Below are 19,113 nucleotides of genomic sequence, written 5' to 3'. Positions count from 1 at the left end.
CAAAAATGTTGCCAAAAACAATAATTGATTGGTATAATTGCAAGTTCAAGAAGGGGGAAAGGATGTAAAAGGGTACATCCAAAAACCAATTCAGTGTCCTAAGACACTTCCTTTTTTGTAAGGACTATAATGCAAAGAATTCATCTGTTCAGTTCGTACCCGTCTATTTTATGCTATAGCTGTAGGTGTTCTGCAGAAGGGATTATTGCTTTAGCAGGCTTTGTAGTTGAACACTGGCTTTGTGCATTACTGGCCTCCCTCTGTTTGGTGCACACATGGTGTGGTTTATGCTTGTTTTTGCAGCCTAAGCCCTGTTATACACTTGATCAAGCATTGAGACAGCCTCGAAAAAACACAATGTCTGTGTTGTTGCTGTAATTGAACAAACATAAGCCTCTGTTGTTCTTTGTGAGGTGTTGTTATCTTACACTACACTCCCCCTGGTGAGGTGGTCTGCTTTTCTCCTTTTCATGCTCCGTTCTGATTGTTGTCTGTAGTCCAGCAAAGGCAAAAGCAGGTCAAGGTAAAACTGTTCTGCTCTGGATTCCGGTTTGTCTCACAGGGCCTTGGTGGACTAGACCTCCCCTCAACCCCACTGCCGCCTCTCACTGTTTCCTGTTAAACAATGAGCAGCCTGGTCATTCCTGTTGTTCTTCACCCCATTCCCCTGCTCCCCTGCTGTTTCACTGGCTGCCCCTTCCCCTTCTGCATCCATGACCTCCAACACTGGGGCATGCACTGCTTCCTAAGGAGAGCACTCCGAGCCCCAGTTGTGTGAGAGTGTGTGCTCAAAATCATGTTCAGTTCACTGCTTTACAAGGCTGGGGGTGGGTGGGGATGGAGGGTAGGGGTGGGGATTTATGTTGTGTTAGCTACAACAGGAAATTAGGCTTCATCATGCCAGAGGTGATTTGCGGAGATGAATGTTGTTCTCAAATTGGCTCGGCCTGCTTTAAAAGCCTGCCTGTTTTTCCTGCACCCCAAATCTGTGCACCCACCTCTTCTTCAGGGAGGCTTTTAAAATTATATTCAGGCAACATAGCATCAAGATCTTCTATTTCTTAGTTTATCACGTTGGGTTGACTGCAATTCACAGTACTCGCTCTTCAGAGAAAACTGTCGTTGGCCCACAGCCACTACAGCATGAAGAGCCGGCTGCAAGCCAGTGATAGTTAGCTGTTAGAAGTAACAAAACAAGGTTAGAGTTGTCTGACAGGTGAGTACTGGCCAGCACCCAGAAACCTTTCCAGAGGAGCTGTCATTGCTATTTGGCACAAACAGATTATTGCATTGACTGCTGAAATACTGCATAGTTTATTGTTTAGTGTTTTCTGCTTTACGTGATGTAATAATTCTCCAAACCGAGCCCAAGTAACTCCAGTGGTGTGAAATTAGCTTGTACTTGACTAATACTGATCATTAAACATCACATGTCAAAATACCATTGACTCTATAATGGTGTCCTAAATATTGTCATTTTAATTACAATATTCTAAATATGCTATTTAAGTACTGTTAGCTGAAATACAGAACTCATCATCACTTTCTGATTGACAGCCGTTTACACCACAGAACTTTTACGTCTGAATGAATATGATGCAGAAGAACAGCAGACTTACTGCTTCTCTCTTATTCAGAGTGTAGACACTGAAACTTTGGTTGGTTGGTGCGTGACTGGCATCCTCTAAACTGGAGTGAGAATTTAACTTTTTTTTTTTTTTGCTCTCATTAGTTTAGTACATGCTCTTCCATGACGCCAAAGTCATCATGGTTCCTGTTTGGGTCCACCTGGCAAGAGCACTACGACAATATTTGTCTCAGTTTTTTGTAGGTCTAGGGGACAGAATTGTCCTCTGTACTTTTTCTGGAAAAAGGAAAGTAACTTCTGTTGTGATGAACACCATTAACTGAGCTACATTCATAGATAATGTAATATATAGTGTGAACAGTTGTTTAGTATGTATGCATTTAATTTAGAGTTAGTCTTTACATAGGAGATGGGAGATATTTCTGGTATTAAAATTATGAAGGTAGCATCTATACAAAAATGATTTGAGGAATGTGGGCTTGGTTTGGTAAAGTAAACACATTCTTGAATGAACTATGTTAAACTCTCAAAGTGTAAGCAGCTGTGGTTAGTGTGTTTAATTCAAAGGCCATAAAATCCCATTTATTAACTCTAGTGACTAAAGCATTTAATAAACACATTACTCTGCCTCAGTAGTTTTGGTTATTTCCAAAGAAAGATTTCCATATTTGTCTACAGTATTTGTCTGTGGATGTGCTCATTTAGGGAAAATCTTGATGTCATGCATTTTTGTGCACCAATCAACATTTAACATTTGAATCCAAATGTGATGAGTAACCAAACCACAGAGTTCTGATCAAGCAGATTAGTGGCTGTGTTTCTGGTGGGAAATGTCACAGTCAGTTTGGAGGTTAGGTAACATAATAGAGGGGAAGACTATTCCCACATGTTGTACCTATGAGCACATCAAAGTTGTTTAAAGAGAGTTCTATATTACACATCCTCGCTACGTGTATACACACTTACATACATGACGTTTATATGTTACTAGTTATTGTAAAGGGTTTTGTCTGTTTCATAAGGCTGCCATTTTCTCCTCAACTTATATTGAAGTTTGTTTTTTCAGAAATTCTACTATAATTTATTGTACACATATCTGTACTGACACCAGCAACACACTCACTCTTAGGCCTGTAGCCCTTTGGGAGTGTACACTGACCTTTCAGTGCGTTTACTTTATCAGTGTTCCATCCACAGGGCTGTATGTCTACAGTGTGGACACTGTTTATTGCTCTGTGATTTCCATCATTTGTACAGGCTGTTTAGTTTCCCTGAGCTATTTGTGTTTGTGTAACTCAGTGTATTTGGATGCTGTCCAGACACTGTCCTTCACACAGTGGCCAGGCGCCTATCGCAGAGGTTAATGTTGTTTATCTGCCTGTTGCAGGAAGGATTTTGAGGAGTTGTTTGATGTCATCATTACAAACGCCCTGAAGCCTGGCTTCTTTTCCTTGGTGCCCCAGCAGCGACCCTTCAGGACCCTTGGTGAGTACCAGACTGGCACTCTTCGCTGGATACATTTTTATTTTTTAACACATGGATGAAAGTAGCCAAGGCCCTTGGAAGTTTTGAAACAGATCAACAGAAAACGTTCTTTCATGTTAAGTAAATGCAGAGCTTTATGAAGTCTGAATCTGAAATAATTAAAAATGTACTACAGACAACAAGTGATTGCATAAGTATTCCCCCCTTTGTTGACGCTGTATTTTAAAGAACTCGCATCATTATTCTCCATAGCTCATGCAGACAGTTCACACTGTCCTAAATCCAAACATTATGTCTTTACAGTATATTAAATAGGCAAACAAGCAGTTTTAATGTTTTAGGAACCAGGCAATTTGATAAATAAATACTAATTCTTTTGGTGTGTCCCCCTGATTTTCTAGTCAGGTATTCTCCATACCTCCAGTTACCTTACCTCTCACATTAGCCCAGGTGCGGTATGCCTTCCTGGATGCTCTTGTTGAAGGTGTGCACTGGCAAACGGGCAGCCTGCTGGAATGCTCTCCTCATCTGGATTGTCATCCTGCCAACAATAACCCTGGGGAGGCATTATTCTTGAAGACAGAATGATCTACTCACTGAAATATTCTCCCTCTCGCTCCTCTGTCTCTTCTGAGTTTTGCCACGTTTGCAACATGTTTCAGTATCTGCACTTCTCTGACCTCCACACATACTGACCACTCCTTATCTAGTTGGAAACAGCACTTGTTATTTCACATGCTTAACATTCTCTTTTTTATCTGACAACATAGATTATTTAGAAGAACTTGACAAGAAGGAAGTTTATTAGTTAAAGCCAGATGATTAAATACGTTGAGTCATGATAAGTTGAGTGTCATGATGTGTTTGTAGGGAGTGAATACAGTTAATATAAGTTATCATTTAGGTCCACATCTTACTGTATATTATTTGAATCTTCATCAGGGGCTTTTCTTCTCTTCTATGTTATATTATGCTTGTGTGAGCTTAAATGTAGCTTTACCAAATGAATATGGATCAGCCTGTTTGTGTGAGGAAGCGTACCAGGAATAAGTAAAAAAGCAGGTTAGAATCCCAGTTATGCACAACGTGGCAGAGAAATCGCCACTCCACAATAGAAATCTACCTGGGGAAATCACTGATGGAAACCAGGTTCCTCATTTACACATGAAAAAGTTGAGTTGCTGTGGTGAATTGGTTGAACATCTGTCATCTCTGAAGGAGGGGTAAGGCTGAACAATACTTTCTAGACCGAACCTCAGCATGAGTAGTATAGAATACTCAGAATACAACTAGTGTAACTGTATTCATAATTATTATCATCTCCCCTCTTATAGTATCTGAGTGTTTCCTTGAACTGACAGCGAACTGGACTGGAACAACACAGTACCAGAACCTCTGACACATCTGCGATTATTTATATGTTGAGAAAATGGATAGCGAGATAGTTTATGTCCGAACCAAAACACACTTGAGCCTTGGCTCAAATATAATTCCGGTATATGTTTGGATAATGTACACTGCTCGAAAAAATAAAAGGAACACTTTTTAATCAGCGTTTAGCATCAAGTCAGTTAAACTTCTGGGATATGAAACTGATCAGTTGAAGGTTGAACAGGCAGTCCAACTCCTCCAGGATGTCGCAACTACATGCCGAAGTTTTGCTGTGTCTCTCAGCACAGTCTCAAGAGCACAGAGAAGATTCCAGTAGACGGGTAGTAACTTTAGGAGAGCTGGACAGGGCCGTAGAGGGTCCTTAACCCATCAACAGGACCAGTATCTGCTCCTTTGTGCAAGGAGGAACAAAATGAGCACTGTCAGAGCCCTACAAAATGACATCCAGCAGGCCACTGGTGTGAATGTCTCTAACCAAACAATGAGAAACAGACTTCATGAGGGTGGCCTGAGGGCCTGACATCCTCTTGTGGGCCCTGTGCTCACTGTCCAGCACCATGGAGCTTGATTGGCATTTGCCATAGAACTCTAGAATCCACAACGTTCATTTGTCAAACAGGCAACAGTGATTCAATGAATTGTCATGAAATGTGCTGTGCTGTGGGTATTTTGCTTTATTTGCATTAAAGTTAAGATTATCCGTAAGCTGTTTCATATCTGTCATACTGTACATGTACATATTCAAAATAAATATATAACATCAGGCTGCAGTATTACACATCATCATCTTTTAACTAATTGAAAATGCCACAGGCATCTTAAGAGCTTGTCAGTGAGCTCCACTACACATACCACTCATTCCTTTACCTCTCTACTGTCCTGTGTCCTGACAGCTGTGACAACTACTGTGTGCTTACACTCCCAGTTGTGCAGGTGCTGACCACTGTCTCCTCCTGTCACAATATTTGTAACATATTTAACCTCAGTTTGAACCCTCATTGCACTATACACACTAGAACACCATTGTTTTTTCTGTGAAGTGAGTGAGTGACTGAGTGAGTTTCCTTTTACCCTGCTGCTGGTTTTAAATACCAGACAGTCAACTTAAAGTTCGCTGCTTGTCCAGAGGAGCAATTACAATTACCTACTTTGACAAAAGGTGCTCTATTGATTCCTAGATGACTTTTAAGAACACTTATCGCCACATCAAGTTACAGTGTGTACGTGAAGATATTGTTTGGTAGATGTCACTGAATGTATCTTATTGTGGAGAAGTGGTCGAAACATCCAATGAAGTAATTAAATGAGCAAGGCTGATGATTCCAACCAATCAGAATTTATATAGTAAGTTTTCACAAATTAAGGAGCTTAAGGGTTTATCAGAGAGCAGAACACACAGAAAACGTGCAGTTTGTGTTAACTGCTGGCTTGAAATTCCCAGTGTGATGTGGGTATAAATGTTCGTCTGCCTATGTCTCAGCCCTGTCATAGACCGCTGACCTGTACAGGGTGAATCCAGGTCTCACCCAGGGTCAGCTGGGATCAGCTCTAGGCCCCTGCAACCCTCCAAAGGAAAAGCTGTAGCTGATTGATGGATTAATTCTCTATTGTGTTAATCATTTCGTGACCCCTGATATGTAACCTGTTGACCCCCTGCAGGGTCTCTGACCTGTAGGTTCGCAACAGTTGCTGTAGTGGTAGTTGGAAGCAGTCTCACTGCCCATATTACTCACATGCCGCTATTCGGTTTTCTCTACTGAATACTGTGGTGAGGTTGGTGCTGGATGACTGTGGTCATGTAGCAGTTAGTTGTCAAACTGTGCTGATCATGCAGTCTCACTTTCTGTTCTTTCCTCAAGTGAATGATGTGGAGGAGAGTGAGGGGCTGCCGTCGCTGGACAAACCTGGCTGGTACTCCCAGGGCAACTGGCCGCACCTGCACGAGCTGCTCAAGACCATGACGGGAAAACCAGATCCTAAGGTATGCCAGCAACCTGATATATGAGCTGTCAGACCTCTGGCTGTAGGACATCTCTGGCTCACTTTGAGGTTGACTCCAACGTTGATTTTTGGCAGAAACTGAAAGAAACCTTCAGAGCTTCATGATAAATTAGCTCAGAAAGATTCACATTGGTATGGAGAGAGGGAATGTGGCCCTTGGCAAGACTTTTGATGGGGCTTCTGTGAACCAGTACGAGCTACTCTGCAAGTAGTGCAGCCAACTCACCTCATATTAACTTTTATGTACAATATGGTTTGTTCTTTGGGATAATTCTTACATAGATCAAATATTTTTCTACAATCCAATCGGCAAAAGCTCGGATGTTATATAAAATCTATATAATATCTATATATTTATGCAAATCTCCCTAAACCCATATTTAATTTACAGTGGAACAACTGATAAAATGAACCTTTTTTAGAAAAAAACTGTTTTAAAGTTATTCTGAAATTGATGGCAGCAATGTCTTTAAAAAAGTTGGGACAGAGGCAAGAAAAGTCTGGAAAGGTAAGTGGTACAAGAAGAGCTGAAAGAACATTCAAATCAAGTGAAGTGGTGTCACAGATTCAGAAAGTTCCTGACTTTGCTGTCTCTATATGTCCAGGAGTATTTGCCAGACCAGCTTGTATTTGTTTAGCCAAAGCCTAAATTACGTGCGATTGTATCTACAGTAAATGCTTGTTATAGGTTACATACCCAATATGCGTGGAATGAGATAGGGAGACACACATATCATGAGAGAAAGGAACACGACTGTTATAAAACCTGGTAGATCAGGCACATGCAGAGCTGGGTCAGCCAACCCACGCAGTCCACCCAGCAATACTGTTCACATCCCCTGCTCCTCTCCCTCCTCCCTCTTTCTCCCTCCTCCTTCCCATCTACTCAAGGATCCTCTGTTCTGCAGCCACGTGGAGAAAACTCCAGTGGAATTCAGTGTTAACCTGCACTTAAAGCTGCTTTAAACATTCCCTTGAGATGACCTTAGGCACTTGGTGTTTTCAGTTCTCTCCACTTTCACCTGACAGACCTTAATACAGGAGGACTCAGTAGAGTTATTCAGGGAAAAACAATTGTCTGTCAGCACATTGCTCAAACTGACAGGGTCAGGGCTGGACTGACACATCATGAGCATACAGATAAAGAGTATGGTTAGTTGTGATCCAGTGATCACTCCAGCATCACAACTGATGGTGAAATTGTCCTTTTGTTGTTTTTACTTGGGTTGATGATTTCTTGGTTTTTGCACTTTCACACTGAGTCATTGCATTTCTGGGGAAAAGTGTTGCTGTTCATTGAGGAAGCAGGAGTTCTGAAAATACCAAGTGGTGCTGGTTCCCTCATGTGTTGATGACCTCATTCTACTGGAAGAGTTTTTCACAACTTCATAGGAATTGATCATTTTTAACAATGACTATGTGGTGTCTGCAGTTTTGCAACACACTTCCTCTTAACATGCTCCAGGCCCCACACAGTTTCTGACTTTGCTTGCTAGACTTTAGTCTTTCTTCATGATCCTTTCATTTACAGAATTTCATGTCATTTCACATGTTAATAGAATTAGAAAAGTTTTGACTCAACCATTCCAACTGTGTCTATGTTCAGCTCCACATTGGCTTTTTGTAAAAATATGCTGCACAGTCAATCATAGCAGTTTGTTCTGTACTATACCATTTGCTAAAATCATTTAAGTTCTTTTTTTTCCTCATTAATGTACATAGAGCACCCCATATTGACAGAAAAACACAGAATTGAACACTGCATTTTTGCAGATTTATTAAAAAAGGAAAACTGAAATATCACATGGTCATAAGTATTCAGACCCTCTCTTTTATTTTGGATCACACCAAAGCATTTCTCCATTTAGAAGTTAGCATATTGACTTTTAAAACTTTCATAGCATGTTTAAATCAGGTCAAAAGTCTTAACAAGCAAAGCACAAGTCATGTCTCTGATTGCAAGCTAATAATGTCTTAGTTAAGCTTTAATCCACAGAATCTTAAATGCTACATCTCACTCCTTTCACTGTACAATAGGCATGTCACTGTTCTTTAAATCTTTGAATAATGTTCTTGTTTTGTACAAGACTTTTAAGTGAGTCATGTTTCAAGGCAGCGACAGTAACAACACTCAAATCAAATCTCAAGCCCTCATTTTTGGAGAAAACTGTCATGCCACTTGCATTTTTGGAAACCTTGCTCACAGAATATATTCTACTGCAGTCTGTGAAGAGCCTTGACTGATTTCAACTGCAGCCTGCAGTCTGATTCACTTCATTGCGCATTGTCTCATGCAGAGTTCAGTGTGGTTGATGCTAATGTGACTTTGTCCATTCGCAACGGCTCTTTTCTATGATATGTTGCCACTGTGTTGGAAATCTTGGCCCCTATAAATATTTATCATAGTGATCAGATGACTGTGGAGGCAGCACTGCTGAGCAATGAGAGATAAGAGCAGGGTTTTTGGGTTACATTCCTAAACTTTGGCCAGTTCTGGGAAACTCTTGTGGAAATGTGATTCCTACAGCCCCCTTCTTGAGGGTCCTGCCTGCACCACTCCAGTTATCCAACTGTTTGTTTACATGGTGAAGGGCCAGCCTTAGTCACAACTCAGCTCTGTGAGGGGGAGGGATCTCAGGCAGCTACTGGAATGCCTCACATCCTCCGTATGCCCTTTTAACTCCTGCAAGAGGTTCGATTTAGTTGTATCTCACATACACATACATACACAAACATAAATGTGTGTGATATATGGAAATCTAACCACATACAGTACTTAATAATTTACAACACATTCAGTTGTACTAAAAGTTCAGAACTTCTTACAGTTCCACATGTATGCATGCTTAATAATGCAGCCTTTCAAATGAATCTGCATTACCATGTAAAGACAAAAAAATATTTAAACATGATTTCCCTCACAGATTGTCATTGTGCAGCATACAGGTACAGAGCCAATGAAATGATGAACAGGGAAAATAGCATATACTAAACCAAGCCAGTACAGGAACATCTGTGCTGTGTATGGGCTAGACCCTCACAGGTCCATCTGGGAGACTCCTCAGAGGAGCAAAGATCCTGTGGGACAGCTGGTGATCCCAGGAATTTGAAAATGGACACACACTCTGTTAAATCCCTGTTAATGTAGATGAGGGTGTGTCCTCAGGAAGTCCACACTTGGTCTTTTGGGTGTTGAGGGTCATGTTATATCCTCGCAGTATGGCACCATTCTCCATGAAGCTTGCTGGCTGTCTCATAGTTATCTCTGATCTACGCTAACACCACTGTGTCATCTGCAAACTTGATTATGGCGTCAGAATGCAGTAAAGGATTAAATAACAGAATAAGACTTTTCTACAGATGCTTGACAGAAATAAATCCAGTGGAAGGAAAAATGGGACAAATGGTCTTTATCAATATCACAACTGCATTCAGAAAAAGCTAAGTTTTGAAATTTTTTTGAAATTAGTTTTGTGTGCACCTCGTGTGAATGAGAAAGTGAAATGACTTGTCGAGCTACTAAGAAAGCTGGAAGATTATTACAAAACAAACAAATCTTTCAATCCATAAATGGAATGTCACTCCTGTCTTAAGACAGACTTCAGAGCTTTGTGTAAACAGAGCAATCCCTTAATAGCAAGGCTTGGGCTTTTTGTTTTTCTGGTTGACACTAGTAAAGTAGTCATAACAGCAGTAATATTATATTTCAGTATGCAACTCATAATGGACTCTACACAGTGTGGAAAACCTACTAGAAATAAAAACCTCCTAAGTTTTCTTTTTAAGTCTTTTTTAAATAGTCTGGTTTGTTTTTTGGCCTCTTGTGATTGCAGATCTTTTTCTTGTGTTGAGGGTGTCAGCAGACTTCTGTGTCTTGTCATTTTTATCTGCAGCACTCTTTGCTCCCCCGCTGCATTGCATTTCCCATTTTAAGGGAACAGAAAGAAATGGGATTTAAAGCTTCGGTTAGTGTGTGTGTGTGTCTCTGCTTCAGGTTTGGAATGTGTCTCAGTGAAGCCTGCCCCAACTTGCTTTTCTTTCCAGACGTGGAGGACAAAAGAGACGTGAAGGTCTAAGAGGTTGTGATGACTTTTGCAGACTCATCATATCTGCTCTGGTTCAACCTGAGGGCCTGTAAGACCCAAGCTAGCTTTGACTGGAGCTGAGAGAGTACTCCAGCGCACTTTCACCACAGCAATTAAACTATTGTGTTGCAATTGACAATAAACAAGCTCTCCTCTCTGTCATCTTGTCTTCCTCACCCGGCAGGTAGTGTATTTTGGAGACAGCATGAGGTCAGACATGTTCCCTGCCAGCCACTTTGGGAAGTGGGAGACGGTTATGATAGTGGAGGAAATGGAGGGGGAGGGTGTCCCGAAGAGCGATGCAGCAATGTCCAATGAGGCCCAAGTGGAGCCACTGGAGAAAAAGGGAAAGTTTGAGGTAAGTTCACTGTTGTTACTGTTAAGCAGCCATTTCCCACCCATCCCAGGCTTTTCTTTACAGGGTGTGTGTTTGTATGTGTATATTGGACCCCAGCACTGTGAATAAATTTGACACTGTAACATGTAATGACAAGACGTGTAAAAACATACACGTGGCACAGGTTCAAAGATGTGCCTTCATTTCACTTCCAGCAAGTAGAGATGACTCATTAAAAGGCAAGTGTGTTGATTTGTCGATTTCCCAGTATTGTAAAGTACTGCTGCATGTGTGAAAAGAGACAGTGACATCATTGAGTCAGTGTCATTTTGGGCTAAAAACTTGGTGAAAAGTTTGAAAATTAAACTACAAGTCTGAGAGAATGAAGTTAGAAAAGCATTAGTTAAACAGGAGTCTAGAGACTCCACTAATCACAACTAACGTGACACATCTTTATGTCCAACTGCTCGTAATGTCGGCAGGAGGATTTGACAAGGAATAAAAAAAAGATGTGGTTCTGCTGCATTTATTTAAAAACCTTTTTAAACTGCTCTTAGTGAGTGTGAGAGTGTTGTAGGAAAACAATATTAAATCAGTGGAGAACTCTGCACTCTCCCTCACACAGCAGATGAGGAGATTACCAAGGACTCAGCACATATTTGGCAAGAAACCGCAGGATCTTGCCAAAAGATGACCAATGTTTTTTTTCCAAAACATTGGTCATTCAAATTGTGACAGCTATAAAAAGGAGGAAGTACAAAACAATATTATTGCTGAAGTACATCAGCAGCAACAACTCTCCTGTATTGAATATCGCATTTTACTTACATTTAGCTTAACAGTTGTATTAAATTTAAGTAAAATAATATAGTTACTGAGATCTGTAAACTGCTTTTGGTTATGAGAAATTAATATTGAATACCCACCTCAACAACAATTGTTGTTTTCTGCATTATTTGTCATAAAACATGATCTGATCTTCCTCTAAGTCAAGAGTATTAACAAATTGGCAGCAATAAACTCAACCAGGCACTTCCTGTAGCTGTGGATCAGACCTGCACATTGTTCAGGAGGCATTTTAGCCCATTCTTCCTGCAGAAGTGCTTTAACTCTGTCATATTCTTTGGACGTCTCGTGTGTTTCAACTGATGGCTGATAAATATAAATCTTTTCCTGTCACTCAGAGTTGTTTCTTTACCTCATTAATGAGTGTTTGTTGTGCTCTTGGGGTCATTTTGAATAGCTGCCCACTTCTTGCTGGAGTAGCCACAGTCCCAAAGTGTCTCTATTTGTAGATTGTTTACCAACAGGAGACTGGTGAGTTTCTAAAGTTTTATGTAAATCATCAATTCTTGAACGTAGATCCTCTGAAAGCTCCTTTTGCTCCCTTTGCACGGCTTGCATAAACTCATTTTTCTTGTGCGGAGCAAACTCAAAAAGGTTTTTTCAGTCACAGTAGCTCTAGTTCACACCTCCAAACTCATTTTCCTAGCAAAACTCCAGGTATGCTAACACCTGACTCCTGACCACCTGACTGTGGCTACTCTACCAAGAAGTGGGTTGCCAGTCAAATAATTAATTCCAAGTAATTCCTAATTAATTCCAAGGGTTCACATACTTTTTTAAAGGGTGTTCTCAATGAAGAAATGAAAGATCAGATTATTTGTTATATTATTATTTTAGGCACATCGTACTGTATGTGTTAATACTCCTGACTTAGATGAGATCAGATCACGTTTTAAGTCAAATCAATGCAGAAAACTCCAAAAGGTTCACATACTTTTCTTGCCACTGTATGTGTTAGTTTGTTGTTGATATGTGTTAGCTTAAACATGGCCTGCTGCCATCACAACCTCCACCATTCAGAAAACGGATGGATACAGCTTTAATTAGAAACCTAGACTGCAGATGTATGGATTCTGAAACAGGGCAGCGCAGGTAAATCCAAATGCTCTGTATGTTTTAAACGGCAGATGTACACATTAAGTTATTTAACAGATCGAGGCAAACAGGAACATGCTGACACCAATGAAATCTTGAGGCTGATGAGAAAGATGATTTCATAGACTTCCTCTTCCTGTGGTTTACTGTCTTTGCATTCATCAGCATTATCTTAAATTTACATTCAGTTATTTGCTTTTATTCAAAGCAATTTACAAGTGAGGTACAAACAATGGGTAACGTAAGGAGGTCTTGCCTAAGGACCCCTACTAAAGGTCAGGCCAGCTGGGATTCTAACCTTAGTCTCCCACATAGAGGGCGGGGATCTTACCACTACACTATCCAGCCGCCTAAATCTTATATCTTGAACACTCAATCTGATAACTGGTGCATGCCATTAACAGCAGTCTAATCCCATGCACTCAGTGCTGCAGAGAACAAACTGTTCTTAGGTAGAAGATTAAGCTTGTATGTTTTACGTGTGGGTTGTTGGGTATCTTTTGTGATGAGTTTGATCTTTGTCATTTTGTAATAGAATATGTCAGATGTTTGTGTTAGAACATGTTGCATTTTATTATTATTTAGTTTTTTGTTTCCTGTTCAGATAGTATTTTTAGAAATACCAAGCTCCACAAGAACATAAAATTTCACCTTAGATATTTCCCATCCTCTCACAGTCTCTTTATTGTGCAACAGTTCCTGATGACATTAGCTGATTTTGTGCAGAGCGCTAATTTATCTTGAAAGCTGATGAGGTTTGCATTTTATCACATCCTTCTATTTAAACTCCACATCCTGTTGTTTTTCTCATCATCAGCTCTTTCTGCCTGTAAAACGTACTCATGTTCTATGGAATGATTATGCCTCACTAAGCATGCGATTTCTCAGAAACAATCATTTCTTGCCGTTCTGAGCATATCCTTCTTAGTTGTCTCTGGTTAGTCTCAGGTTAGAATTCCTTCTTCCTTTAATCAGACATGTACTGAAAATAAATCTACTGATGGTTCCATACTTAGGTTTGTTTGTCGACTGTTTCAACAGGAACAGGGCATGAAGTCACCCTCTGCTGTGTCCAACCAGTGGGGCTCTTACTTTGTTGACATACATAAAAGTGGAGGAGGGGATGAAGAGAGCCAGAAACTGACCTGGTGCTGCCACTGCATTCACAAATACAGCACCATGGCCATCCCTAGTGTTGAGCACATAGCAGGTATGTGGAACGAAAACAATTGTAATAATGTTACACATCTACAGTGGTTTCATGAATTTTAGAAAGCTGAAAGAGTTTCCTCCCACAGTCCAAAGACATGCAGGTTAATCAGTGACTCCAAATTGTCTAAATGTGTGAATGTTAGCAGTATGTCTACTCTCTCTAAAACTCTGTTTTCATGCCAAATTGACACGTGTCCACGCCAGGTGTTTCATTCTGTTCCTTTAATCGCTACAACACCAAAACAGGTAATTATCCTCCTACTTGGCGGGCGTATAGGTCAAATAAGCAGCCATCCACAAAAAACAAGCAAATATGAAATGGTATACCGTTCCCCCTTCGCTCAATGTGCATAGTGAACTGTGGACTCCACTGTGTGGACTATTCAGCCATCATCCTAACCGCTTGTCCTCTTAAGGGTCATGGGAAAGCTGGAGCCTATCCCAGGTGTCATTGTGCGGGGTACACCCTGGACAGGTCACCAGTCTATCAGCAACATACAGGATGGAAGTTAAAGTCAAACTCTTTTTAAGAGTGAAACATTCTACCGTAGTGATGAGGGTGGCTGTTGAAGTTGGCTTGACATATGCATGACCTTCCTGCATGGGAACTACAGTCCCTACACTACACCAGTCACTTAGGGGGCACAGTATAGTTAAAACGACTGAGCTACTGCTGTACTGTGTGCTGTCTGATCACATCTGAAGGCAAATGTACAGTATATCCCTGTTGTATTGGCGTTCAAATGTCACATCATACTAATATCATCATACGCTCTTTGGACTCAGACAGCACCAAATAGCTACAGGAATTATGTTTCAGAAAGGCCAAATTTTTTATAGGCCTGTGCTTTCTGATTAACTTATGCCCGAGTTGTCTCTTTGATGAGTCCTACTCTCTCTGACCTGACTGATTACTACCTGTTGTTTAGATTAAAGAGCTTATTGCAGAACAATGAATTATAACTGTTGAAAATTGGCTGTTTCTTTTCAGCTGCAGTAGTGCAAAAAAGTTACAGGTGGCCTGTACTCGATAACTTCCAGTTCCACTGTTTGATCTTCCTCTTTCTAGATCTGCCTCTGGATTACAAGTTCCCCAGGTTTTCTCCAGACAAGCCCTGCACCACCGGCTACTACCCGAGGCCCCCGAATTCTTTGCTGAAGAGGTGTGAGAGTCTGTCATAAAATGTTAAAAAAAAGAAAAGAAAAGAAAAAGAAAGAAAGAAAATCTCCCTTACCCCCCCTTTGCCTCAGGAGAGGAATGTGCCTCCATTTTTGCCTGTAGTTTCCCACCTGACCCCTGCCACCATCTGTGGAGCACAGGAAGCATACACTACTCACCAGTTCAGAGAAACCATGTGAATGTAAGCCACAGTATCTCTGTAATAACGCCTACATTTGAACGTCGTTTCGTGGTTTAGTGTATCGTACATGTGGAAATATGCCAAAATCTGTGTGCGTGTGTGTGTCTGCAAACAGTAACAATAAGAGATGTAGTGTTTCTTTGGTTCAATGTGTGAAACCCTCGATTATTTTTGATGGTAAAAATCAGTTCTTCAAAGTTTTTTTTATTAAAAAGTGACCGTTTTACCTTCTCTTTGTCCCTAAAGTGATTACCTCAAGAATGTTAACTACTGTAAACAGATGGTCACAGTGTGTTTGTCCCTGAAATTCTAGTGTCAGTATTTTTGTATAACACCATAATTGTGAAGTCTTCTTTTAAATAAAAACTTTCTGTATGCATTTAGTAACCTAAAATGATTTAGAGTCTAATGTTCCCCTTTGTCAGGTTTGTAGAAGGTGTGTATCTTCAGGTCATTGTTGCTAAAAGAACTGGCACAATGCTGTCCTTTGTGTTGGCTGTTTCAAAAAACACAACTTTGGGAAACACTTAATAATAATGGATGATGAAGACTATGCTAGATGTTCTCTGTATTTATTATTTTTGGTGCAACAGTGACATGAGCTCTTCGAGTGATTGTGTAAAAATGTGGACAACTTGTGCTTCATTCATATGCAGTATAGACTGAGATATGCTTCAACCGACTTCTCAATGGGTTCTTTGTCGGTATGCATAGACAAACGTGCCATATTTAAGAAACATATAGTTCATGTCAAATCTGTGAATGTTTGACTGTTGGTGACAGGACGGGAGATTGATATCAGGTTTTTCTCTGTGCATCCAGAACTGTTCAGCATAGCTTAGCATTAATGACCACTGCATGCTTCTTGTAAAAGGACGCCCTTCCACAAAGCACCAATAATAAGATAAGCAAAGTATTTACATAGACCAAGAGAACATAGAAGAAAGTAGAATCAAACCCTTAACCAAAACTAAAATGTTTAACATAGATCCATCATGTTCAACTTCGCCCGCTTTGTTCTTTGACAGCAGTTCGCCAAAGTGCTGCTGTACACTGCTCCCCAGCGCCTACTGCTCTGTTAGATAAATAACAGATGAGAGTGAGACTTGAAGAGTATAAACTGTATACAGTGTGCCCTCACCTGCAGAGATGCTTGCACTTAATCCTCTGCAGACGGTTTCTCCATTAAGACTAAAATGTTGCCTTGATGGGTCACGTGGGTCTATGTTTCAGCAGAGTAAGAACTGTGTGTAAATTACATTTAGCCATTTGGCAGACGCTTTTACAAGGGAGGTACTAGGCAAAGGCAAGGTAAGCATAAGGAGGTCTTACCTAATGACCCCTACTGGAGGTAGACCACTGCCGGGATTTGAATCCTGGTCTCCCGCATAGAGGGTGGCGAGCTCACCACTACACTATCCAGCCACTTATGAAACCTTCATTGTCTTGTCTTCATTTCTATAGTGGCCTGACTCCGTTTCAGAATCTTTCTACTTCCAGTGTAAATGTTGTCATCCTCTCAGTCCATAAGGGTAGGGTTGGACTCTCGACAGATGTACTCATGCAGCCCTACGGCACCAACAGCTAGAAAAGCAAACCGGACGCTCATTGACACTGTTCTAGTGAGAGTGTTACAAATGCTCTTTTATTTTACTTCATTTAATAAAGAAGCTCTTTTTCTTGCTGTTGCTGCTGTCCGCTGTCCCATCATATTTTCCCAAATGTTAGTACGAATAAAAGCATGTGCGAGTCAGACAGTAAATGGAAGGTATGAATTGGCCTGCGCGGCTGCATGGCCAGAAGAGTGTACTCACTATTAACCCTAACTACTGGTCTGGTCCTTCAGTCTAACCACATTTAATAGCATTCTGGTGTAAACACGGTAAAAAGACAGGGCAGGGGCAGGACAACGGAGACAGTACCTGCCAGGACAGTTGCATTTTCATTTTCAAGTCAAAAAACAACAATGATAATGGACAAATAAGTTGTTTGAATAATTTGAAAAAGGACTTAAAATTTTTTAAAACCTTATGACGTCGAGTCTGCCACTTTAGCAAGTTGCTAGTTGGCTTTGTGCTAAGCTCTACTAAACATTACAGACATCCATAATGTCTATACGAAGCACACAGAGATGGTACCTGTTTCAGTCCTCTCAGATGTCAAAGTGTTCCTTCAATGATGACCATCATTTCACGAAGGGAAGGACATTTTGACAATAAGCAGAATACAGCGGTCACCTTGTACATGAGATCGGTCATCTAAAGTGAATTATTGCTTGTGCTGTCTGTGCAAGTGTTGTATGCATACACCTGTAGTGATTGTATTCATTTCTCATCTGACCTCGAATATGTGACATGCACATTTGCCTTATGTTGGAGTCATTTGTGGTCTTAAGTTCCTGAAAACACAGAAAGTCCAATTCTGCGTTCAAGTGTTGAAGTACTGTCAATGAAATAAAACGTTCTACAATTTTCGTACATAATGTTCTCTTTTAAAGTTTTGTTTGCCTTGTACTGAACACGATAATCTGTTTGAGTTGATCAGGTTTAATAAAGAAGACATAAAGCCAAAACAGAGACATGAGCTAGTTTACCACCATTCAGAAACAGCTGGGAGGAGAAAGAGTTTGGGTAGTTATTCACTCCAAACGATATAAATACACTGTATAACTGCATTTTTTACATTATCTTTATATTAAAAATAGACATTTATGTTACATAATGTTCTCAGTATTTCCTGGTTTTGGTATTATAGGTCTGTGTACAGTAGTTTACAGTGGTGTTGATTTGATAGCTGAGCCTATTTTCTATCACACTGTATGCAGTCCAGTGATTTATCTACCAAAACAGTACAAATAATATTCTGTCTGCTCTGCAAAAATCAATATAATAATATCTTTGGTATTTGCTGCTGGAAGTGTGACACTCGTTAATACTAATTTTTCACAGTTTATTTTTATTTTTTGCATAAATCAATCATGATCAGTTTATATTGGCCTTATTTGGCACAGATCAACAGAAAAAGGAAAAGTCTCTTGTAGTCCACATACTGCAAGAGAACTGTGACTTTCTAGTAATAATAATCAACATCAATCACCATTATGCTTCTTCTGTCTGAACCCCTGATTATTTCTTTATAACCAATTGCTTTCTGTATTTTAATTAGTTTAGATTACCCTAGCATTCAAAAGTTTGTCATCAATTAGAAATGGCAGCGAAGATTCTCAGTCAATGTTTGCTGATGATGGGCGAGTGTATACCTGTGTGTGTGTGTGTGTGTGTGTGTGTGTGTGTGTGTGATGTTATAACATGCTTTTTATTTTTACCCCAAAAAGCCTTCTGTACTTTGATCATAAAAAAAAAGGTAGAACCTTGCAAAAGTTAATGTTTTCTAGGCGGTGGAGCTGTTCAAATGGATGTGTTAATAAAAAAAGAGTGGTGCAGACACTGAACTGCTCCTGCTTCACATGTCACGGCCGATGCTTAAACACAGTAACACAGCTGAAGTCAGGTCCACAGAAATGTCATTTACACATTTACACATTGATCAGAGGTGTTTCCTGAGGAACCTTGTGTTACTGCAGAAACAATACATTTCAATTCATAGGAGGGACTATTTGTTTTGTGCTGTTGGAAGGATTTGTGCGTCATCCTGTCAGTGATCATTCAAACTGTGGTTGATTAGCATTAGGCTACATGGCTAACTGTCCAG

General features: G+C 40.3%; 1 protein-coding gene across 1 annotated transcript in view; it reads left to right on the top strand.

Annotated features, from left to right (window-relative positions):
* nt5dc1 (5'-nucleotidase domain containing 1) overlaps positions 1–17,861 on the top strand; it is a 48,318-nt gene extending 30,457 nt beyond the window's left edge. The window contains exons 8-12 of the mRNA XM_026341417.1: positions 2,976–3,073; positions 6,325–6,446; positions 10,736–10,909; positions 13,871–14,039; positions 15,111–17,861. Of these exons, the coding sequence (XP_026197202.1) occupies positions 2,976–3,073; positions 6,325–6,446; positions 10,736–10,909; positions 13,871–14,039; positions 15,111–15,223 (676 nt within the window). The 3' untranslated portion in view covers positions 15,224–17,861. The remainder of the gene's footprint in view (positions 1–2,975; positions 3,074–6,324; positions 6,447–10,735; positions 10,910–13,870; positions 14,040–15,110) is intronic.
* The last annotated feature ends 1,252 nt before the right edge of the window (positions 17,862–19,113 follow it).

This window comes from Anabas testudineus, chromosome 24 (assembly GCF_900324465.2).
Source record: "Anabas testudineus chromosome 24, fAnaTes1.2, whole genome shotgun sequence".
In the NCBI taxonomy this organism is placed as follows: domain Eukaryota; kingdom Metazoa; phylum Chordata; class Actinopteri; order Anabantiformes; family Anabantidae; genus Anabas; species Anabas testudineus.
The sequence above is the reverse complement of the archived record's forward strand: the minus strand, read 5'-3'. Positions and strand labels throughout refer to the sequence as shown.